The following is a 24,707-nucleotide window of genomic DNA, read 5'->3' on the forward strand; positions in this document are numbered from 1 at the left end:
TCTATGTTTAACTTTTTGAGGAAACAACCAACTGTTTTCCAGAGCAGCTGCACCATTTAACACTCCCACCAACAAATGTACAAAGCTTCTAATTGCCCCACAACTGCCTCACTAACACTTGTTTTTTTCCTTTTTTTTTTTTTTTTTTTTGATTATGGCTAACCTAGTGGATATGAAGTGGTGTCCCATTGTGGTTTTGATTTGCATTTCCCTAATGACTAACCTAAATAACTTTTTAATACGCCTACTTTTCTCCAATCCACTGACTCGATTTTTCAACTGTCACATTGCAATAGACTACTTCATAGGGTAATTAGGATTAAATGATTATCCATTCACACAAATATATATAGACAGATATAATTATTTAGAACAGTGCCTAGCATATAGTAATCACTGAATAAGTGTTAGAAAGAAGGAATAAAATGGAGAAGAGGATGAGAGGATGGAAGGAAGGAAAAAATAACCTCTTAACTGTTCTTCCCTTTCCCATTGTCCTTAAGTCAAGTTCCAGAATTCCTCCCTTGACTTACACGGCCCAAACAGGCCTCCTTTTAGTTTCCTGAAGACATCGTGCTCTCATTTTCACACTTGATTTTGTCTGGTGCAACATCCCCACCCATCCTCCCGGCCCCGCCCCAACTTTTTTTGTTAACTCTTATTCTCAGCTTACTCATAACCTCTTCACCACAGAAGCCTTCCTGATTTCCCCCGACCAGGCACCATGGAGTGTTTCAAATAAGACATTATCTGTTAGACATGGGCAAGAGAATGCCTTGCCCTGGGCTTCATGTTTTAGAAGGTACCATAGATGAAAAGCACAAAAAGACCTAAATCTATTAAAAACATAGGGGTGTTTCTGTCACGTGGGGTTCAGCATTCGGTGCTGGCACGCATACCTGGTCAGATTAACACTTGTTTCTGAGACTCAGGCTCCGGAGAAACACTTCTCAATATAAATTGCCCTATGTCTTCAGAAAAGAAAAAAAAATTGCATCTGAAATGCCCTGAAGGTTTGTGGGGTGTGTCACTGTGAACTCGGGAGACAGACATAACTTTGGAGTGAAGGGTGGAACTGAGCTGTCAAAGTGCTTAGCTAAGCGAAAAGAAAATTGACGTGTCAGATCCTTCCTCTCAGATAGTATGACTGCAGTGGATTCCTGCAGGACACGTCATTTCCCAGCAGTGCTGGGCAACCATTTTCTTGCTCCTCTTTGAGTTCCAATTTCTGGTTCTGGAGGCACTCGTGAATGTATAGGATGTGCTACACTGCACATGGTGGCTGAGGAACACTTTGTAGTATTAAATAAGTCATAACATTCTTACCTTTGTAGCTCTGGATGTAACATACATGAAACACGATACCTACCCGTTTTATTGATAGCCACATGGACACTGAACACAAACATTGCAAATAGTTTCATTTTTATCAATATATTTAATTAGGTTTACATTTTCAAAAAAAATGAATGAAGTGTCCAGCTCTTCAATGGGAACTTTTTGTCTCTTTCTATTATTTCCACTGGAAGAAAAGAATATTGGATCTTGAAGTTTTCAGAAACCCAGGTTCAAAATCAAGGGACTTCAGCCCAAATTTACTACTTTCCCTTCCCACTCTCCTTGCTTATGAATAAATTGTCTTCCTTCCAATCTTAGGGAGTGAGGTCTGAGTTAAAAGCTTGAGCTAAGTCCTTGATGGGGGTGTGCGGTGTCCTTGTGATTCCCTGCTGGAGCTCCTTCAAGGTGGATTTGAGGAGTGGTATGATGGATGTAGGTAAGGGTGGAGGAAAGTCACAGATTCATTGTCCCATCCTGCCCAGAATCTTAGGGCTCATGTTGTTCTGGCCTGACCAGTGCTTTCAGCTGCTCTTTCCAGAAGCCTTCAGGGGCCATAGGCTGGTATGTCTGTGTTCTTAGAGCCAGGATTTGGACCAGTTCCCTCTCAAGGCCTTCCTTCCCCCTCAGAAGACTATCCTTTCTGATGCTAGAAGAGAGTGGTGAGACCAGAGGGAGAGAGGGTCCCCTGCTCATTCTTCTCCCAGTCATCCCACAGATCTTTAGAGACCTGGCTGTCCCCAGAGTCAAGAAGGGAAAAGAGCTGAACCCAGAAGCTGGGGTGGGGGTGGTAAGGAATGTTGGCACATAGAGGGAGGGGTGTGAATAGGGAGAGGTCAGCCAGGGGAACCCAGAGAGCTTGAGCTAAGACCAAACCCAACAGCAAAACAGCCTTTGTCCTTGAGGTCTCCCTGGATCAGAGTGAACGAGCCACACACCACGGCCTCCTGGGGCAGGCAGTGTGCTGTAACTGACAAAGCACAGGACTTGGGAATGTTTGAGCTGCGTTTGACTTCTAAGGCTGCCCCTTAAGAATGGTGTGATCTTGGGCAAAAGGCTTCTCTGAGCCTCAGTATCTTCTTTAGGACTATTAGCACGGGCTTTGGCTTCTGCCCCGATACCTGCACGACCTTGGGCAAATTGCTTAAACTCTGAGCCTCAGCTGTCTCAACGGTAAAAACCGGGGGAGTGACACTTTTGGAGTTGTCAGCACTAAATAAGATAATCAATCGACGGGAAGGAGATTTCCTCAGTAACGTAGGATCATGGAAGAACAATGAGCTTGGGGTCAGGTGACATGGGTTTGAATCTGCCCCCTGTTAGATGTATAACCTCTCTGAGAACCAACTCCTCCTTGGTAAGAAGAAGGGCACCTTCTTCACGGGGCTCCGATGAGATAAGGTGTATGAAGGCACTTTGCACAGCTCTGTACGAATGAGAAGAATCCTTTTGGTTCTTCCCTCACCCTCTAACAAAGGCTGTATAAGTACTGAATTGGCCAAAAAGGGAGGGTGAGGGAAGGAATGTGAAATCTTAGGGGGAGTAGCAAAAAACCCTCAAATAATCCCTGCACTGTGTTTCTAACTTCCCATTAGGCCCAAGCTCCTAAAAAACAGCTCACATCCCCAGGCAGGCAGATGGGACGGGGCAGGGGGCTGTGAAGAGGGAAAAGGAGCCCACTGCTGTCAAACCCCAGGAAGGCATGGAAGGTCCTTGCCTGGAGAAGAAAAAAAGGGAGTTTTTCAAGTCCCAGCTCCCTCTGTGTCTCCCTCCATGACCTCATCTCCCTTGTGATCCACAAAGCACAGCTCCCAGCCTTGAGCCAAGAAATGCTGCCTTTCAATGCCCCCCACCTGACAGCTACTGAGCAGATTCAAATATGCTCAGGCTTGGATTCCAGAGAAAAAAGGCAGGAGTTCCGTAGCCCCCAAAGGGAGGGCAGTTCGACCTCCTCTCCTGCCTGATCAGCCAGGGCAGAGCCCCTCAAGCCAGTCCCCCACCCCATGCCCTCCAATTCCCTGGACATGATGCCAGGGCCAGAGCCCTGCTGGTCCTGCGCTCCAACGAGAGGCTGGGTCATGAGTGCCCTTCTCTTGGGAGCCCGGCCCGCAGGATGTGCCAGGGAAATGTTTCCACAGATTAGTGCCTCCTGGGGTGGGACAGCAGCAGCAGGTGGCAGGAGTAGGACAGGGGAGGGAGCAAAGCCCCAGGAACGCTTGGGAGGAGCCCAAGGACAGAGGCTTCCTTCTCCAGGCTCCAGCCTCCAGAACCAGGAGGTCTGGGGTTCCTCCAAAGCCCTGTGCCTCTGTTTCACCCCTCAGTGACCAGTTGATGTTGCATAGATCATTTTATTTGACCAACTGTTTGGGTAATTATGGTAGCAGAGTTTGACTAAGTCCTGCTCCAGGGGTAGAACAAATTAGAGGGTAGGGGGAAGGATGTAGGGGCAGGAGAGGAGAGATGAAAAGTCAGCTAAATAACCCAAGGAGAGTGGGGGCAAAAAAGGGAAAGGAAGTTACAGTAAGAAGAAATATATAATTGATGAAGACAGCCTAACAAGTATGTCCTAAATTAAACACTTGTAAAAGGTAAAACCTGGTTGATATTTTAAAAATCTGCATTTAAGTCAGGCCTTAACAAGGGGCAGTTAAATCACCAGTATAAGACAGACAAGCCAGGTACCTTCTAAGATCGGGCCAAGAGGGCAGTAAATGCCAGTCAGTGGATGGCTGTAGTCCTCGGGTGGAAAGGAGAAACCAGATTCCTGCTGGCCCTCCCTTCCCCCTGGCCTTGCTCTTGGGTGAGTCTGAGGAGTGAGCAAGGCAGGTGGGCGAGGTTATTATAATGACCCAAGGTTTCATCAACACTGGCTTTCCGCCTTGGGTTAGTCCTGGCCCCAGCCTCAGGCATCCCTGACCCAGCCGGCTCCCTGACCTCATAGTTCGTGCAGGTGAGGAGCTGGCATCCGGTCTGCGTCAGCATTCTGGATCAGCTCAAAGATGAATTTCACCTGCGTCTCATAGGCTTGGACTGAGATCTTTTCGTTGATTCCATGGATGCTGAGGGAAAGAGATATGGGGGGCAGAGTCCACTGCTGTAGTACAAGTGTTATTACAGAGCACCCCCTCACCCTACATCCCCGGAGGCAGCCATTTGTAAGAAGTGAGGGCTCATATGACATGTTGGTCATCACTCCAGGATCCCTGACCATGGCAAAGAACAGTGCGGGGAGATAGTAAACTGGGGAGTTCAGAATTCTCTCCTGCTCTGGAATCCATTCGATAATTTCTCCTTTGAGAGGAAATGATCTCTGTAATTCTCTCTTTTAGGCCAGAGTCCCAGCTAGACTTATCTCTAAGCCAGCACCCCCACCCTCACATTACTAGGGACACAAATGGAAAGGGAGGGCAGCTCCCCAGGGTACCCACGGGGTTCCCTACTTCACTGGGAACTTCACCACCAGACCTGATGCCCACAACCTGCCTCCCCAACATAACACAGTTCAACACCTGACCAAACCACACCTGTAACCTCAAAGATGAAAGAATATAAAGAAAAGCTACCCCCTCGCTACTCCCACCTCTGTGAAAAAATGAACCAAAGAACATCCCCCCATGAAATCTATACTTTAGCTCATATTCAAATATTTTTGTTCTGTTGGCAACTGACTTACGATGAGGAAATCAGGGCTGGATATGCTAAGGAGCAGAGGGCTAAATGGAACCCCCCCACCCCACACACACCCCGGGACTAACAAGTCGCTGAAGAACCCACAAAGCAGTAATTCACACGCAGTAGTTGAAATTGGTGAACATGTCTTCGGTTCCTACCGTGGGTGTTTCTTTTGAGGATTCAAAGCACGAGCCCACCTTTGACCTCATCCGTGTTTGCATTTCACTGAGTGGTAACTGAGAACTCTGGAGTCTCTCCTTTTGGGGGAGAAAATGAGGTCCAGAGGGGAAGCACTCTCTCAAAGGGAGGCAGAGCTGGGATTAGCACCCAAGGGTCCCAATTCTTACAGGCTCTCTCCAATCATCTGATTATCCCCATCCCTGAAAAATAGTCACCAATTCCCACAAACTCTGGGGAGTGACAAGACTCTGGTGCTGAGGGAAGTTGGCCAGTTGGGTTCTACAATGTCTTAATTTTAGTTTGTGCAACCCCAGGTTTCCCCCATTCTGTGGACTGTCAGGAGAATGGGGTGGGAAACAGATAGGTCAGTGTATCTCCCCTCTCCCCACCAAGCTGTCCAAACCTGTTGCACTCACACACCTGCGGAAGCCCTGAGGCTGCAGGTAGATGGGGTTGAACCGGTAGATGCCAGTGGTGAGGTTCGTATAGTGTCTGCTGTCTGTGTTGCCGATGCAAATACCTAGAAAGGGAGAATCAAGAGGAATGGGGCTTTATGAGAGCAGCCAAGCCAAGACAGTGGTGGCAGGTGGGCTATCTGGAAAATCAGGACCCCTGAGTCACCCCAAAAAATATCTGGCCCCTCTTTGGGAGCCTGCAGCTATGAATTTTTATCCTCAGGCTACTAATTCTCAAAACCTTTCTGAGAAACCATTTTAGCCAGGACCATGGGATCTCCTCTCAAGGGCATTAGTGAGACACCTCTTGAATGGTCCAAAGCTAAGTACCCTTCTCCATGATGACCAGGGAGGCCAATAGGTTCATTTCATACCCATTGCCAGGTTATCCTAGAAATCTAGACATCCAGAAATCTAAGTATCACTTCTTTATTGCCTGAGCTTTCTTGTATATCACCCAGGCCAGAAATAAACACTCTCGGGGGTAAATTTCCTGGTATTCTTGTCCTCTGAAGGAGGACTCTGTTTTCTGAGAGTCAGACTTCAGGTCTGGAAAGCCCCAGGACACTCCTGGTGTCCTGCGCTCTTAGTGTCATGGCACTCCCCAGCTGGGGCTGGGACTTGTCCCTACTATAGGAGGGGACTTTGAAAAAAGGCGCCCTGGAGCATGAGTTAAGGATGATATGTGTTTTGTTCTATTTTCCACTCCTGATTTCAAATGGGTAATCAGCCCCTTCACAATTCCTTGCTTTGGGGATTTCTGCCAGTTGATGCCTGCCTATCTTTGTTCCGTGAAAAATCAAACTCTGTTGATGGGATTATGGCAGGTGCCCCAGAAGGCAGAGGGGAGGGGAGGGAGCCTTTGAGGGCCTAGAAAGGAGAATCAGGGAGTGTGAAAGCCGGGGTTCCTAGATGGTGGGGACCCAGTTCCTGTTCTGTGGCAGGAGTCCAAGGAGGTGGCAAACCTCAGAGGGTATGTTCAGGAAGGATGTTGGGTCTAAAGTCAAAGATCCCACTCCCCAGACGGGCCAGGAAATCAAAGGAAATCTGCAACCTGCAGTGACCCTGTGGCTGAAACAACGGATGTCTCCGAGGTAACCATGAGGACCCATGACCTCAGGCTAAGGGACCCTGATGCCATGTTGCCACATAAGACCCTGGGGCCTGATTCAATGTGGGGGTGGGGGTGGGGGTGCTTGGAGTAATGTCTGAGGTTGAATTTCTGAGGAGTGAGTCAGATTTAAGTTGACTTTTAAAAAGTCTGCTTTTTTCACACCTGAAGAGTTTATGGATGCAGAATTTCACTGTACTCTCCTTAAAAGCCCATACCTAGCATGGGGGCAGGTCCTAAGAATTAGCTTGGAAAATGAGGGAATCCATGACTAAACCCAGAAAAAAGGCAAGTGGACACAGGGCCTCACATTAGAGCATCTCTTCCTCACATCACAGACCAGAGATTCTCAAACTGTGGTCAGCCATCATCTGGTGTCAGAATCCCCTGGGGCATTTGTTAAAACGGCAGATTCCAGGGTCCTCTGCAGAGCTGGCTAACCCCAATCTTTAGGAGTGGGTCCAGGTAATCTGCATTTTAATAAGTTCCCTAGGCGATCCTCTTCTACTCTGGAAATTGAGAACCTCTGTCTATGCAGTCTGTAGATCTGGAAGGTACGCTGCAAGACTGGGGAAGGGGCCGAGAGGCACTGCTGCCGGGAGAGGTCAGGGGGTTCATGCAAATGATACAGTCAGGAGGACTTTCTGGGCTGCAGATTCCGAGCTCTGTTGCTGAGCTGTTATTCTAGAATGGATCAGAACCCTACCTTGGGGGGAACCTGGGCCCCTCTGCGTCTCCTCTGAAGGAGGGGGAGGCTGGGCTGAATCCTCTGAGAGTGACTGGCCTAGGTTAAACAAGGACCCAGGCTTGGTTGACCTAATTGTTTGTTTCTGCTCCTTTCCTGTTTGCTTTCTCACTTCCACTTGGAGGGGAAAATACAGTTCCAGTCCCATCATGAGAGGAAGCAGCCAGCTGTTTCCAGGCTGAACAGCTGGGGTGGGAGTGGGGCAGTGAACACTGGATAGGAAACAGTCCCAGCCCTCACCGCTCCCCCAGCCACCCCTGATGAAGTCATTACCTGGGACAACAATGTTGATTTCCGGGAAGACAGAGTGTATGGTCTGGCGGAGCAGCTGGTAGCCCAAGGCCTGATAGTCAGAGGGGCTGACCGGCAGGGGGTCAAAGGCATCCAACACCTGGAACTGGACCCGGTCATCAGCCACAATGTCCTTGGCTAGTTTTAGGACCTGGAGGGAGGAAACAAAGAGAGTTCAATTTCTTATCGATCTGCCATCCAAGTACCAGGTGAACTGACACAGTCCTGCTTTCTCTCCAGCAAGGCAGAGCCCTGCGGTTTACAGAGGGGACTCATTTTAGCACTGGGACCTCAATTTCAGCTGACTGGTGGTAAGAGATAGAAGAGCTGGGTCTTTCTGGAAATCTCCAGCAGGGGAGATTTAGGTTAAGTGTTTGCGAGGCTTGCCTTACAGCCACGAAGCAGGCGGGGGATTGGACAATCAGGAAACTGTGTCCTTCCCCTTGGGTTGTGAGCTATGGGCCGGATGAAACTAGAGAAGAGACAGCACAGTGGAAACCATCTCGAGGCAGGAGGAAGAGATGTGATGACCTCACTTCAACCTGGGAGAGCCTCAGACAGGTGGTGAAAGGGTCACACACTTTTCTTTCTTTCCCCTCTCTGGGCATCCCTGCTTCCTGTTTGCAACCAACTGCACCGGAGCCAGGAAGATGAGCTCAACAGACAAAAAGTCAGGAGTTGGGGGACTGGTATTCAAGTTCTCTCTCTTTGCCTCCTTTCCTCAGGAAGGAACCTGAGGAAGCTTCTAGAAAATTTGGTCTGAAATGACTAGGGCAGGACTCAGCAAAAGTCCTGGTCCTAGGCAGGATGTAGACCAGACCCTGAGGATCAGAACACACAGAGCCATGTGGGAATGGACCAGGGGGCTGGTTTAGGGTGGCCCACCCAAACCCACCCAGCTACCCAGAGATAGCCCCAGCACTGGTCTCAACCCATCTGATTGGCAGTTGCTTTAGAATTGTCTCTGGGAAAAGGAGAGAGTATAGCTCAGTGGTAGGTGGGGTGTGTTGGTTGAGTTCAACCCCCAGTACCTCCATTAAAAAAAATTAAATAAATAAATAAACCTAATCACTCCCCCAAAAGCAAGTAAGAAAGGAAGAAAGAAAGAAAGAAAGAGAGAAAGAAGAGAAGAGAAGAGAAGAGAAGAAGAAAAGGAAAGAAAGAAAGAAACGAAAAGAAAAGAAAAGAAAAGAAAAGAAACGAACGAAAAGAAAAGAAAAGAAAAGAAAAGAAACGAAACGAAAAGAAAAGAAAAAGCTGTCTCTGCTGTACAAGGGTGAGTGTCTCATGGCTGGAGGGCGTTGTCTCATGAGCACCCCTTTTGGGTCGGTGTCCCCTAGCAGCATGCTACGAGCCGAGTCTGGAAAGGAAACGAAGGTTCCTACTTCTGGCTTAGAAATCACCATTTTTTCTGCCATTGGACTGGGGGAGAGGTCAACTCACTCACCAGTGCTTATTTTCACTCTAGCCCGTATGTCCAAAACACTCTAATACAAGAATATAAAGTCTTGATATATTCTTGACCCACCGGGAGGTTCCCAAAGTCATCCCCTATAAGGTGGGTTGGGACTGTGCCCGCTGCCCCCCGCCGAGACGGCACACTGACTGGACCTCCTTCAGTGAGAATCATAAGAGTCTAGGTTTCCCACCTCATTCCTCTATTTCCAGGGCCAAGAACATAAACGGCATGCAGTGAACGTTGGGTATACAAAATTGAAAGATGTGAACCAATAAAAATAACAGTGGGGATTGTCTCATTAAGTAACTTGCCCGAGGTTTATAACAGTCAGTGTCATGGGCTGTGTGCCCTAGCCTGGTCTGTCTGACTTCACAAGGACGATGCTTTACTGCTTCCACAGTACAGACAGGCTGGGGTGGAGTGGAGAAGAGACAGAAAGACGGTGGTTTTCATTTAAAACAAACTCCTTAGTGGTATGAATTTTGAGCCAGAATTTGAAGGATATGAGACTGACGGAGAAGAGACAAGGGGTAGCCTGAGCACGGAGAGAAGCACGCACAGAAATTGAGCAGAAGCACCGAACTTTGTCGCTCAGGTGGCCACTTGCAGTTGTGTGACTTCGGGCAAGCTCCGTAAGCTCTATGTCTTGGCTTGCTCATCTGTTAGCACAGGATACTAGTAGCACCTGCCTGGTAAGGCGGTTGTTACCCTTACCGGGATATATGCCATGTGCTTAGCTGGTTCCTGGCACACAGTACACACACACTCCAATATATTTTAGCTGTTATTTGCCTTTTTAGAATAGAGGGACCACCCTGGGTGATAATCAGAGACAGAAGGATAGGACCAAGGGGAGGGACTCATCAGTGGTAAGAGGACCTCAAAGGTTACTTTAGAGCAGACTGACCCATCATTTCTTTGAGCTCCTAGTCCTGACAGCCTAGTCCCACACTGTGCTGACTTCTGTTTTAAGCAAACTCTTTTTTCCTGAATCCCTCTCAAGTGAATGATAGATTCGTCTAAGGAAAGGACAATGAATGCTTAAAAATTGGTAAGGTGTTTAGTTAGCAAGAGCAGCTTCGTCCTGCTGTAAGGCTGCTCATTAGAGCATCCATGACAGGTTGTCATTAGCTTGTGCTTGAATAATTCCAGTGGCAGAAAGGTCACCATCATGTGTTTTTAATCTATTCCACATTTGAACAACTCTGTTATGAACTTCTTCCTAATAATGAACTGAGATAAAGCTTCCTGTAGCATCTAACTTCCCTCCATCTCTCTCTCTCTTTTCTTTTTTGATATTCTATGTAGACCACAATACAGGTACTGGACACATAAGCCGCATTTCACCTCTGTTGAGATGAGAGGCCTGAGCTCTTGCTGCCTGGATGCTGTTCCCAGGTTGTTGCTCCTTCTTGGGTCTCAAGGTAAGTAGCCCTCAGAGACGGCTGACTACTGTATTTAAAGCTGCTCACCCCCTACTCCCTCCTCCACAACCACTTTGTGACACTTCATCCTACAATCGTCTTTGTGGTCCCCGCTTCTTAAAAAACCACCTGGTTCATTCATTTGATTACTTGCTTACTGCTGCCTCTTCCCCATTAGCATGTAAGCCCCAGTAGGATGGGGATCTTGGCTGTCTTGTTCATCATTTTCCCAAGTGCTTGGAAGGATGGCTAGCCCATAGTAGCCACTCAGTAAACCCTTGGCGAATGAATAAATGGAGGAAGAAAGGAATTTTCTGTAAAACACTCCAAACAGGTGGACATCCATCCTCTGAGAAGCTCATTACCATCCAAGGTGCCATACTCGAACATATTTAAGTGGGTGCTCCTTGAAGCATCTTCCAGTGGCCTTATTTCTACTCCCCGAGGCCCACTGAGAATAAGCTTTCCTTTCTACTCAGTGGTCTGTCACATGTCTGAAGGCTCTTGTTCCTCAAAGATGGATGCCAGAGACCTATCTGGCATCTGTCTTTGGGACAGACCACTTAAAGATGGAGGGAGAGGGTTCTCAGAGCCATTTAAGTTCCCACTTGACCCAGCCCAAGGCTCTGCACCCTCGGCCCTCAGACCAGCAGGGAGTGTCCCTGACGCATGGAATCGGAGCACGAGGAGTGGAGTGACCAGGACAAAGCTGTGTGCTTTTGGGACGATGGGGTCTTTCGTTCCTCACTGGGGCAGGTGAGCAGGATGGGCCTGGGGATTCCAGGGAATTCATCAGATAGGTGGGGAAGGAAGGCCATGGTGGCAGGGGACTGGAGGGGAGGGAAGAGTGCCAGAAGCCGGGGAGATGAAAGCCCCAGCTGGGGGCAAACGGCCCTTGGAAAGGGCATGGAGTTGGAATGAGGCTGGAAAAAAACTGGTGGAAAGAAACTCAGTGAGGGGAATTCGGTGATTTCCTGGCCCCATGAGCCCCTGGGGAGAGGACAAAGGTTGGCACTGGATGAAAAGCAGCAGAGCCCAGGTCTCACACTGTCCCAGCTCCCCCTCAATGCTGGGTGATGCTGGGCAGGCTGTCAACCTGTCCCCCTAATTCCTGCGGCCAGGGGTGTGCCTCCCACCCTCTGTGAGGATGCACAAAATCCTCCACTGGGAAGGCTCTATGGAGAAAGGACAACAGAAGTCTAAGCGTGGTGGACCCTGGATGATTTGTGCCAGGGACTCCGGAAACACCACCTGCCCCTCACCCTGCTTAACTCTGGAACATAATATTCATCTGACAGTTGTTATGTTGCTTCTTTTGATCACTTTTTTTTTTTTAATGGAGGTACTCAGGATTGAACCTAGGACCCCGTGTGTGCTAAGCATGCACTCCACTACTGAGCTGTACCCTCCCTTTTTTTTGGATCATTTTTGGAAGGATCAGATTTACCTTTTTTAAAAAAAATTTTTTGGGGGGTGTAGGTACTTAGGTTGGCTTACTTATTTTTAGAGCATGCCTTATGTATGCTGAGCATGCCCTCTACCACTCGGGCTATACCCTACCCCCCTAGGTTTACCTTTTGAATTCTTTTTAGCTCAACCTGGTGTTTCAGTGACCTGGCCTTTCTTACCGGTGTCATATATTCTGTGTATTTCCTGTCATTCCTTATCTTTCAGCTCAAATGTCACAACCTTAGGGAAGCCTTGCCTGACCTCCAGACAAAGTCTGTTTCCTTGTTATGTTCGGTTTATAGCCCCCATTCCTCTTCATCACAGCACTCATCATGGTTTGCAATTATACATTCATTTTTATAATTTTTAGATTGATGTTTATAGCAGACCAACGCAAGGCTCTGTCTGCAACCCTTTTCTCTCCAAAATGTACACATCCTTCCCATAGGATTTTATTGGCTCTAGAGGATTCAATTAATAATACTCCAGCCTCTCTCTCTAGTTCATTCTCTCCCTACACATGAGGTGTTTATAATTGCTTATTAATGTATTATCAGCTTCTCAAATTTCTAAACCATGATATTTCTCGGTGAACTTGCTCTTCTTCCCGAATTCCTAATCTTGGTTAAAGGCAGCAGCACTTGGCCAACTACCCAGGTTTAAAATCTTGGAGCTGCCCTGCCTTTCACTCCCCCACATCCATTACACGCCGCATCCTACTGAACCCATCTCTCACACCCGTGGCCCATGTCCTCTTCACCCCATGACTTTGCAACAGCTTCTTAGCTGTCTCTTCTCACTCCAGGGCTTCCTCAGCATTGCCACTAGCACTGTCTCCCTAAAAGAGAATCTGAGTACATCACAGTCCTGTGATATACAAGACCCCTGATGGTTCTCTTTTGTCCACAGACAAGAGCCCAAACTCCACGGCGTGGTGCACAAAGCCTGGATCCCCAAACTACAGTTCCGTCTTCATCTCCCATCACTTCTCCCCAAGTTAACTTACTCTTTAGACTTTATTTTAGCCTTTCTCTGAATGTCTTACTTCTAGCACAGACCTGCTTGTCCTTTAAGTCCCAGTTCAAATTTCTAGTGATCAGAAAAGACTCTCTAGATCCTCAGAGGCAGCATCCGTCCCCTTCTCTGCACTGGCCCTGTGGGAATTTGTTTGTCCTTAATTGTTACAAGTGCAGTATAGTTTGGGGGCTAAGAGACAGACTCTGGAACCAGCGCTAGGTGTGTAATCCTGGGCATGTTACTCCCCTGCTCTATGGATCGGTGCCTCCGTTTTCCCTGTTAAATGAGGAGAATACATTTCCTACCTCATAGTGTGGGTGGGGATGAAATGAGTGCGTGAACATGTTAGAACAGGGCCAGACACGTAGCAAGCCCACTATGTGTTTGCTACGATTTCTTTCCTTTGCTGTTTGTCATTTACTGTTGTTATCCTTCGTCTCCCACCCCCAGACTCCAAGTTCCCCCAAGCCACAGACTGTCCATCCTAGCCAAGCACCTGGCGCATAGGAAGCCTTCGAAAAAGGCTGAACAAATCAGAGAATGGGCCAGCCCTGGGACTGCAGCCAAACCCCAGTCCTGAGAGCCACGCCTCACTGATGCCGACCCAGTTGTTGGGAACAGGGGGTACTTACCTCCTGGACTGTCTGTGCGGGGTCGATTCGTAAGTTGACTATGGCCTGGGCCACCGGGGGGATGACATTCACCTAGAGAGAGAACCACAAACTGACCTGAGGCGACCTCAAGAACCCCACACCTGATCCCTGCCCAGGAAATGCCAACTACCACCAGCAGGGGGGAGAGGAAGCTGATTTGACTTAAAAATCCAGGACCTCATTTTCTCAGTCAGCCCCTGTCTTCTCTGCACCCTTGACATGTGGTTATGTCCGAAGCTAGAGGTATGTCTCCGTGTCAGGCCAGAGCTTCATCCTTCTTGGCCCTGGAAGTGGTCACAGAGAGCTGCTCAGAGCAAGGCTGCTTCCTCTGTGACTGCCCAGACATCTCTGTTTTGGCCACTGGCAGTCTCCCGTGCATGCTCTTTCTGGGGGTGCCCGGGACCTTTCTGCAGCGGTCCACATTAGTGCTCACTCAGGACAGCGCACCCAGAGCCTCCCCAGGCCTCGCCATGGCATGTGGGATCCCCGACGGGGGTGATCACGAGGATGGTGGTTGTGTTTTCGCACATCCAACTGCAAAATTTGACTGTGTTCTCCATCTGGCTAGGAAGACCCTGGGACTAGCTGGAGAAGAGAGTTAAGCTACAGAGGGATTTTTCCCTCAGAGACCGGATTCCCCAACTGCGTGTCTTTCTTTTAACTGGCATGATGCAAAAAAGTGCCTGGCTAGGGATGGGAGAACTGGGCTGTTACAAATTTAGCCATGTGATTTTAAAGAATTATGACCTCTTTGTGCCTCTGTCTCTCAACTGGCAATTGGAGCAATAATCCTCTAAGAGCTGTTAGGAGGATCAAATGGAGCCACAAATGTGAAAAGGAGTCTGGACAGATAGAAACACCATTCAAATGCAAGGACACAGTACTACTGTTTTGGTGAACACTCAAGGCAGCTGGTGAAGACGGCTCGGGTCTGCCGTCACACACTGGACACTCCAGTCAGTTATGCCAGCAATTAATTCTGAGGCACCACTCACTTCTACTCAACCTGGGCTCCAGATGAGCAGAGCGCCACAAGGCCACATTGTATTCTAGGTGAGTGGTGCTCCCTGAAGCCGTGCTGGTGGTACTGGAAGAGCTTGGAATGATCTACCTCCTTTCAAGATTTTGAAGGGCCTCAGTGCAGGCAAACTAGTGTGGCTGTGCACGTTCCTTTAAAGAGAGAAGCCCCTTAGTGGCCAGTCCAGCTCGAAGTACACCAGTCTGCTGAAAAGTAATTCTTAGGAAAAAAATGTATCGAAGTATTGGTTCACCTGGAACTTCTTTTTATAAAAGTAAACGTCATATAGAATTTATGTTTGCTAAGGCCCCACAATATTTAGTGTACTTTGGGGAAAGACAATGTGTACATACATATGTGTGTGTGTGTATATATACATAAATTTTTTTCCTTTCAGCATTTTGTTTTTGGACAATGTATATATTTTAAGTGTTGTATGTATCACAAATGTTATAGATTTTTAAAATGGCAGGTGAGTTTCTCTCATTCAACTTAAGGTAACATTAGGGGAAAATAGATTAACCATTCCTTAAATTTGTTAGGTGAATAAATCTTTCAAAATACAAGGAAGAATAATAAAAAGGCAGTGGAGAGGCTGGGAATCTTTAGCTTACATGACCGAAATGCTAGGTAGGTATGTTACTGTTGAATGAGTACTGGTCACCAGAGTTAACTCTCAAATAACGCCTCTTCACATCCGTGTGATGTTTGTGTCTTTGAAGGGGGCAGGCACAAAGAGCCTGAGGGGGGCCCCTGAAACATATGGAACTGGGTCAGGGATTTCAGAGAGTTTGTAGACATTAGCTAGAACCCCTTCTCTGGAGACTTATCCATCTGATGACACAGGACAGTTCAGCACTGGGCCTTCCGATTATTATTCAAATTGTAACCAGAGGAGGAAGGAGGAGCCAGGAAATAAAGGGAAGGAGGGGTGTGTGGGCGGTAGGGGGTGGGGAGGAAGGTGTGTAAGAGGAGCCAGGTGGTGTTACCTTGACCCCCGCGTTGAACATGGTGAGTGCCGTGGTGGTCCTAACCAGTGCATTGGTTATGTCATTTCTCTCCATCCACCTAAAGCAAAAGGACTAAGTCAGGCATTGTCCAATGGAAAGAAAGAATGGACTATAGGTCTACCCACTTTCCCGAACCTCAGAGACCTTTAAGACTAGGAGGCATGACCTCTATACAAATTAGATGTAGTGTCTGGTGGCTGAGGAGATGGTTGGTCAGGCGGAGCTAAGCCAAGGGGAGGGAACTGGGAAGTGGGTAGATTTGGCGGGGGAGATGTGAAGGACGGGACAATAGAACTTTACCTGCTTACAAGGGGCCGAAATAGCCACAGGTTGCTCAAAATTATATTGGCGGGGAAGGGAAACTGAAAGGGAAAGAAGCAGGTTTTCAGCAGGATTTCAGAGGGGTCAGCAAAGCAGGGTCACTCTTCCTGGGCCCGGGTCTCTCCTGACTTTAGATCTGCCTTAAGGGCCCTTGGCAGTGGCCTCAAGGATGATTGGGAAAACCAGCTCTCCCCAGGGCTCCCAGTGTATTAGGTTTCAAGTTCTTGGCCTGAGCACCAACAGCCCCAAGGAACAAGCCAGGTCCTTGCATCTTGGCTCAGCCACTGGCTGGGAACAGATGAGAAAGGGCAGAGCACTGGTCAGCAGTTGGGACATTTCATTACTCTAAAGGCAACTTCTCTGCCACCCTTCCTTCCTCTTCCACAGCCAAGCAGGAACGTGTGAGACCCCTTCTCACACCTCATTTGCCAGTTTCTGCAAAGCCATCTTCATCGGCCCGTCTCCAAACATGTTGGGCATCGGTGTCTGCTCCAGTCTGGAAGAGAAATGCAGTTTTCAAGACTTACCGAACTCAGTTGAGACCATCGGCCTGAAGAGGAGGAGGGAGACAGGACATTTCAACAGGCCTGGCCAGGAGGTCTCCCATTCACCGCCCCATCACCTCCACCAGTCCAACCATTCCAAGATCTCAAAGCATAAGTAGGACCACCTCTACCCCACCAGCAGGGGCTGTTCCTGTCTACCGAGTCCACAGGGCATCACCCACTCTCAGAGTACCTACCACACGGTAGCAAAATTGTCAATCTCTTTTGCTAACTGTTGAGTTCCTGGAGGAAAGGGACTGTCTGGTTTTTCCACCACTGTATGCCCATCACTGGGCACAAAGTCTTGAACATGGTAGACTGTTAAATATTTAACTGAATGAATAGGATTCCTCCCGCTCTGCAAGAAAACTGGCCAGAGGTGAGGTCTGTTGTCACAGACCCTGCTGTCCTCGCCCACAGCCAGCAGCCTTTATTTGTCTTTGTCCTCTTCCCAGGGCAAGGGGAGAATTTAGATGGTCCTTTTCCAGCTTGTGAGCTCTAACTTCAGGCCTGGACTTTGACCTGTTCCAGCTTCTATCTAACCGAGCTTTCGTCTGCTGGCCTTTGCTTGTCACATGCATTGATCTTCTTGAGACCTTTGGCCCTTGCCTGGATACTGGTAGCTCTGCCCTCCCGGCAGCCCCCAAGGCGGCTTCTCAGCCTCAGGACAGGAAGCTTAGCCTCCTCAAACTCAAAGTAGGCAAGTGCCAGGTCTTCCAGCCTGAGTCTGGCAGGCGAGCAGGGCCCGGAGTCGCCTACCGGCTGACAGCGGCGGAGAGGATGCCAATGCTTGTCTCCTTGGGAGGAGCTGAAGAGTGGCCTGGAGTCATGTTCACTTGCAGCATGAGGTTCATCGCACCCTTCTCAGAGACGGAAATCCTGTAGGACAGGACCAGAAAGGGCCCCCCTGACCTCCACCCTGAACCAGCCCGTCGGCCCACAGGCCCATCTGTGCAGTGGTCTGGTGGGCCAGAATCTCAGCTTCACGCTGCTTAAAAAACTTACACTAGAGGAGGAAGGGAAAGGGGACCCCAGACCTGCCCCAGGGCGACTAAAGCCAAGAGGAGTAAAATAAAGAGCTGTCTCAGCGTGACTTACAGATACCAGGCTGAGGTCACCTCCCGTGGGGTGAGAACACCTTCCAAGGTTGGGGATGGGATACTGTACTCACATGGCAAAGGGCTTCTTGAGATTGGGAATGAAACCGTCCAAGATGAAGCTCCCCTCATCCACGATGAAGGCCAGCTGGATGCCCCTTGCCTGCAGCAGGGCTGAGATCTTCTGAGCCCCGTTTACCCCTGACACCTGCAGGCATTGAACCCAGAGCCACTGTCCTTCTCAGCCAGCCCTCCAGAGATGACTCATTCAGCTTAGCTAGGGGCTCCAGAACCTCCCGCCCAGACTCCTTCCTGGGGAGCAGGGCCCTCAATAATCCTGCCTCACACAATCCTGCAATGTCAGGTTCAGAAGGGCCCAACCGCCCTCACTTCACAAATGAAGAAACTGCGATCCTGAGTGTGAAGTGATTGGCCCAGGGTCAAAGTAAGTGGCATCGCTGGAAAGAAAACACATTCATTGATCTCTCTTTGGGTCTCTTCCCATCTCACCAATGTTTCTCAAGGTGTAGTTGGACTTTGTTAAAAATTCAGATCTGTGACTATCACTAAGTGAAAGAAGCCAGTCTGAAAAGACTACATACTATATGATTCCAACTATATAGCATTTAAAAAAAGACAAAACTATGGGGTCATTAAAAAGATCAGAGGTTGCCAGGGTCTGGGGGAAAGAGAGGGATGAATAGGCAGAACATAGAGGCTTTTTAGGGCAGTGAAAATACTCTGATACCATAATGCTACCATATACGTCATTAGACATCTGTCCAAACCCAAAGAACGTACAACACCAAGAGTGTACCCTAATGTGTACAATAGCTCTGGGTGATTATGATGTGGCAATGTAGATTCATTTGTTGTAACAAATGTACACTCTGATGGGGGATGTTGATATTAGGGGAGACTATGTATGTGTGTGGGTTGGAGGAATAAGGGAAATCTCTGTGCCGTCTCATTTTTGCTATGAACCTAAAACTGCTCTTAAAAAGAATAGTCTTAAAAAAAAAACCAAGTTCAGATCTATGGCCCAGGGCCCAGGGATCTGCATTTTGGTCAAAGTCCTTAGATATTTCTGGCAACAGATAAACAGAGAAGTTGGCAAACTACCACGCCGTATCCTGGAGACTGTGCCGCTGGGGAGCTACTAACCAGGCTAGGATGAAGTGTGCTCCCTCCCTCAGTAGGGGACCCAGAGGTAGGTACAGGGTGAGGGGGCTCTACCTCTTCATCATGGCCCAGAGCAATGAAGAAAGGTCTTCGGGGTATGTAGTTTCTGATCAGCAGAAGCTCCAACGCCTGCATGATTGCCTGGCGGACAGGACAACAGAAGAGGAGAAAGGCTTTTTTTATCTAAGTGGGAGCACCAAGGCATCAGAGACATTCAGCTGCCTGTAACAGGGCTGATGGGATCAGGATGTAATAGACTCTCTTTAGAGAGAACAAATTCAAATGGTCCCCGGGAATGGGATGTAGGGAAGTAGAGCTCCACATAAAACCTTTCCCACCTGGAGAAAAGCATAAACTTATCAGCATCAGAGCAGAAAGGGTGCCTGGGGGTTATCTCTTCTAATCCCTATTTCACAGCTGAGAACTCAGGGCCCAGAAAAGGGAAGTGACAAACTGATGGCTGGAACCCAGGTCTCCCAGAGCCAAGGCTCTTTCTCCCATAACCTCCTGCCTCTCAGGGGTCAGCCAAGCTCCCCCATCCTGGGTTGATCTTCAGGGCCCCACGGCAGAGGGAACATAACATTTCAGACCATAAGAGAGTTTTTGTTGTCCAGTGTGCCTCGACCATAGATGAAGCCATCACGCTCCAACCCGGAGAATGGGGGCACGTCCCAGCCTTCGTCAGGGGCAGGTACCACGTCTATGTGAGCGAGGAGCATGTAGGGCTGCAAACTAGGGTCTGAGCCTCGGACCATGAACAGGTGGCTGTACTCTCCCACAACTTCGTGCTGGATAAAGCTGGTCTGGAACACAGTAGGAAAGACTAGAAGCAAATGAGAGAAAGCCAGATTCAACAGTTGCCTTTGGTTTTCCTACCATCTGGTGCTCCCTCTCCTTATTTTTTTTTTCTTTAAAACATGCAGCCTCCTTTAGGAAGCCTTCTGGGACAAAGCCAGTCTGATTTCTGATTTGCCCAGACCATCCCTAAAATACCTCCTCCCCATAGTTTGATGTGCTATTACTATGCCCGTCAAGACGCTCCATTATGACAGTTAAAACCTCAAGATCTGGCTCGGTCTGGCCTATAATGTTGTCACAAATACATGTCTGTAACAGAATAGGCTATGCAGACTAGGACTATGTTAGGTTTTTTGGTTGGGGAGGTAATTAAGTTTATTTATTTCATTAGTTTTTTAATGGAGGTACTGGGACTTGAACCCAGGACCTTGTGCATGCTAAGCATACACTCTACCACTTGAGCTATACCCGCCCCCTTGAGTTTTTGGTTTTTTTGTTAAGTTTTAAATATAGTAGCCACAGTATCCAAATCACTTGGAACCAAACATGACACATACATATCTCAGAGATATCATATATATATATAAAAATCAGGGATTTTTTTCTCTTTTACAAAACAATTCTCCTACTGTTTGCATTCTGTGTAGGTAAAAGATTGTTCTGTCTAGCACATGGCCACACTTTTGTTTGCAGGTGTGGGTGTTTCCAGGGTCAACTGTTCAGGTTACAGACAGATCTTAGCACAGGAGGCCTTCAATACATGGGAGAAAGAACTTTGACCTCCCTCTGTGCATACCTGAAAACAAACAAATAAAAAAAAGGAAGAAGAATATGCTTTTATCTTGTCAGCCAGATTATCTAGTTTACCGTTACTGTACATTTCTTTCCTGATTTTTATCTCCTTTTTAGTGAAGACTTCCAGCCTGGCTGCTGGGGATTGATCCTGGGCTCACCTGCTCCAGAATGTTAGCGAGGGGGCTACTTGCTGTGTCTACGCCAGCCTCTCACCCCTGCCGACTTTAGAGGGGCTATTTTTCATTTGATTTAGGAAGGTGGCTTTACTATTCTCCAAGATCTTTTTATATGGGGAAGGGGAGCTCCAAGTCTCCTTTTTACCCTAACCCATCCTTCTTTAGCTCATGGACGGTAGGGTGCTGGGAGAGGACTGATGTGACAGTTCAGAGTTGTTGATGCCTAGAAGCTCAGAAATGTGCTAGTAATGAATCTGGAGTGGGGTCTGGGTGGGTAAGTGTGTGTGTATATGTTGTAGGTGTGCATGGAGGTAGGAGTGGGAGGAGCATGAGGCATAGTTCTGGAAACTCGCACAGGAAGAAGGAATTCCTAGTCTGAATCTTTTGATTATATCATATTTACTCACTGACACGTATTGAGGGCAAAGATTGGGGGAGTTCAAACTACAACCCAGCAGCTGTGTTCTTCAAAGGGCAAATCTATAGTCCCCACTCTGTGTCTACTCCCACTCATGGACTTTCCCTTTATCCCTCCCCACTATGTACAAACTTTTGTCAAGAGAGGCTCATGGAAATTAGGTTGCCCTTTTATCATCTTGTAAAAGAACTGTCTTCAACGCTACCTTTCCTACCCCCTTTCCCCAGTCTGTGGCTGACCTTTACGAATGTATCTTCCAAATTCAGTCAGGGCTGTCGTGTTGAGCTCCTTGGAGCTGAAGGACACTGTTGGAATCTGGATGGCACCTGTCAGAGTCAGAGACGGAAGATTACAGATGATAACAACCATTGATTTTTCCACAGCCCTTTGTACATGAAAAGCTCTGTTGCATGTATTATTTTATTGCAGAAGGAAAAACAATTCTTTGAGGTAGGCACTGCCGTTTTCCCTAATTCAGAGGTGAGGAAACAAGCTTAGACAGGTTAGGTGAGCTGCTCAAGGTTGTCCAGAAACAAGCAGTAGAACTAGGGTTTAAACCCATGACCTTTGCATTCATTTAGGCTAATATGGTTCTTAAAGGAAAGTAAACCCCAAGATGGGGTGGAGGAGGGGACATTGGACCGGAGTAGATTTTGCACCCTGACCCAAAGTTCGAAGCTTCTGTAAATTACTTCTAAGGCCTCCCTCTGCTCTGAAGCCACCATTCCTTTGATGAACCCAAGCAGCCCACTGTTCTTGGTCCCTACACCAATGATGCTTCATGTGCTTTTCTGTACAGAGAGCAGCCTTATTCCCTGTGGCCTGGCTCATCCAGTGTCTCACTGATCTCTCAGCCAAGTCCAGCTTTGGGGTCACATGATGCCTGAGAAGGTGTGAATTTAAAAGTTCCCAAACAAGCTCCTCAGCCATAAATAATTTCATCCACTCTACACAGATGTCTTGGTTCCTGGATTGCCACTAAGATCATCCCTTGGTGAAGGCTTGATTATTTGAGTAGATGGCTGTCCAAAAACAGTGGGAACAAATGCTCCTGGGGGAGCTTGACGTCAGGTGAGGGCCTCTGACTTCTGTACTCAGTTTTGCTAAGGATCAACATCATAGCTCACCACACAGATGGGGGAAGCCGAGGTTCAGAAAGACAAAATCAGCTGTCTATATGAGACTGAGTTCAGACTCAAGATCTAAACTCAGGTGTTTTGCCCCCTCTAAGCCATGTTGCTATAAGGCCCCTATGTTAAGTTCTTACCTAGCTTTTGCTTTCTCTCCTGCAAAGAGACTCTGGTGAGTGGCTACCCAATGCCTTTCAGAGAACAATTTATACTATGATGCTTTGGGAAAGCCCTGCTCTGCTTCCCAGGCTGATCACTCCAGCACAAGCCCAGTTTATATTTAACAACAAGGGTTAGCTTTTGGTCCCTGAATCTATCTGCCTGAACATTATTCTATAGGCAGTTTCTTTTTATCCATTACTTAATGGAAGGGAAAAGACTGGCGCTAAGACCAAAGGTGAATAAGGATCTCATTATACTACTGGATCTAGAACTCTACAAAAACTTTTCCCTTTTCTCTTGGAAAATGCAGATTGACAGGGTAAATAAGTTTTTAACCTTGGTTTTAGGTCTGGGGAGGAGATGTCCTTCAATTAGGAGAGGGAATTAGGGACATCCCACACACCTGTAACACCCCACACCTCTTTTCAGAGCCATCTAGAACCCAGAGGATCCTACAGGCACTAGATATTCCCATCCCTGTGGACACCCCTTGACGGGGAAGATCATTTAACTGACCTAAACTTCCATTTCCGTCATCTGTAGAAAAGATTAAGATTATTCAGTATTGGCTTAAGAGATTTAACAACTGCAAACTATCGAAGGTTAAATAGCTGTTGTAATGCTCCAGGCAAGTAGGGGTGGGGTAGGATGGGTGATAGTCACACCAACACGGGCGAAGTTGAAGCTTCCAGGCTAGGCAGGGAACACCGGAGTCGTAGGAAGCCAGGTCTAGAAGAGTGAGGTCCCCAAGGCAGGCAGGAAGTGCCAGGAATGGGGCTAGGGCTCCTCTAGGGGGTTACGGAAGTCGAACAGTGGACCTCTGAGGCTGGAGACGGGAGTCACGGGTTAGCTCGAGGAGACAGGGAACTGCATCTGAGAATAAGTGGGCGAAGGGAACCCAGGTTCACCTTTCAGCGCCTCCTTCATCGTGACGCGCTCCTTTTGGCTGAAATGAGAAGTGATTCGCGGCGTCCTCTCATGCTCCTTGCCCAGCAGGCCCTTCGACCTGGAGACGGCGGCAATACCTAGCAGCAGCACAGCCGCTAGCAGGCAAATGTACGGCCGAGGCATGCTCCTCTCAAGTCCACGCTGCCAGTCGGCGGCTGGAGTTTGGACCTAAACGCCCACCCATCCCGCATTCCTCTCCCTGTCACAGATAGAATTCTTTCAACTTCCTTAGCCCCACCCCACCCCCAGAGATGGCCAATCATTGCCTGCCTGGGGATGCGGAGCAACCAATCCACGGGAAGGCCCCGCCCCAGGCCCGCAAGGCCTTTTGGGGGTCGTGGTTTCCTGCCGCTACCGAGCAGAGGTGAAGTTGGGCTCCGGGCAGTTCGCAGGTTTTGCCTGCACTTGTGTTTTGCTTTGAGATACCCATAAATCTCTTTCTGTATGTCAGCAGATCAAATTAGGGGCGGGGAGGGAAAGGCAAAATAAATGAACAGAGTTTATCAGACCTTCATCTACGTCTCACTTCTGAAGCTTAGGGCTTGCCTACCATTTCCCCAGATTCCACTGGGGAAGCTCTCCCGGCCCCTGGCTTGATTTCATTTGAAATTGGAACAGTACTGCTCAATCTATAGACATTGTTTTGAAGAATTAGATCAGAGGGTTTGCCTCTGTTTAGGAATTCGCTGAAAGTGTTTTTTTTTTTTTTCCTCTTTTCAAAATTTTATTTTGGGGGCATAAATAGATTTTATTTATTTGTTTTAATGGAGGTATTGGAGAGTGAACCCAACCTTTTACGTGCTGGATAAGCACTCTACCCCTGAGCTGTACCCTCACACCTGACAGTGTTTTTTATATCAGTGTTAACACTACATTTTTGCAGCTCTAGGCAAATAAATTAAGACTGAAAAATTTTTTAGAAAGATTATGTATTTGTAATTTCAGTCTATCCAACAAACGGAAATTTGACAACTATTCAGAGTAGAGGATCACTTAAAAAAAGTCTCTAAGGATACAGAGATTTAAAATTGGATTTCTTGGAGCCAGAAGAAACCTTTCCTTCCAGATCCCTTGATGCAATTTAATATGGTACCACATTAACATTTTAGAATTCTCTAGAGAAATTCATAATTGCTATACAGCCAGTAGGGCCGTGTACTAGTCATGACCAAAGCTGCAAATTCACACTTCTGGTGTTTGCCAAAGCTCAGAGAAGGAGTGGTTTGCTCCGACTTTTTCATTTCTCCTACTTAAAAAAATAAATAAGCAAGCCCCTCCCCTACAATCATGTAGTTATTTTTCAATAGCAGTTAAAA

The 24,707-nt window shown here is 47.8% G+C and overlaps 1 protein-coding gene and 1 long non-coding RNA gene across 3 annotated transcripts; one reads left to right on the forward strand and one right to left on the reverse strand.

The window, feature by feature from the left end:
* Window positions 1–1,429: 1,429 nt before the first annotated feature.
* On the reverse strand, window positions 1,430–23,641 carry PM20D1 (peptidase M20 domain containing 1). 2 transcript variants are annotated; one of them, XM_014557243.2, is made up of 14 exons: window positions 23,352–23,641; window positions 21,391–21,477; window positions 19,555–19,787; window positions 19,019–19,105; window positions 17,857–17,990; window positions 17,445–17,564; window positions 16,561–16,636; window positions 16,120–16,181; window positions 15,799–15,877; window positions 13,771–13,842; window positions 7,772–7,940; window positions 5,608–5,707; window positions 5,166–5,264; window positions 4,257–4,394 (listed from the first exon to the last, which is right to left on the reverse strand). In XM_014557243.2, the coding sequence occupies exons 1-13, from the start codon at window positions 23,512–23,514 to the stop codon at window positions 5,213–5,215; spliced, it is 1,434 nt and encodes a 477-aa protein (XP_014412729.1). In that variant the 5' UTR covers window positions 23,515–23,641; the 3' UTR covers window positions 4,257–4,394; window positions 5,166–5,212. The 2 variants fall into 2 exon arrangements, with proteins under 2 accessions (XP_006182341.1, XP_014412729.1); XM_006182279.3 differs by lacking the exon at window positions 5,166–5,264 and having other exon boundaries at window positions 1,430–4,394.
* On the forward strand, window positions 9,011–13,754 carry LOC116659405. The gene is made up of 3 exons (XR_004314782.1): window positions 9,011–9,065; window positions 10,557–10,672; window positions 13,589–13,754. It is a non-coding gene; the product is annotated as an uncharacterized LOC116659405 (long non-coding RNA).
* Window positions 23,642–24,707: the final 1,066 nt, after the last annotated feature.

The sequence above is a fragment of the Camelus ferus genome, chromosome 23, assembly GCF_009834535.1.
Source record: "Camelus ferus isolate YT-003-E chromosome 23, BCGSAC_Cfer_1.0, whole genome shotgun sequence".
NCBI classification, from domain to species: domain Eukaryota; kingdom Metazoa; phylum Chordata; class Mammalia; order Artiodactyla; family Camelidae; genus Camelus; species Camelus ferus.

Coding starts and splice junctions, on each gene's coding strand:
- PM20D1 (XM_006182279.3), bottom strand. CDS start 23,514: ATGCCTCGGCCGTACATTTGCCTGCTAGCGGCTGTGCTGCTGCTAGGT. Junction 13,843..15,798: donor TGTTCAACGCGGGGGTCAAG/GTAACACCACCT, acceptor TTCTCTCTCTAG/GTGAATGTCATCCCCCCGGT. Junction 4,395..5,607: donor CAGCCTCAGGGCTTCCGCAG/GTGTGTGAGTGC, acceptor TCTTTCCCTCAG/CATCCATGGAATCAACGAAA.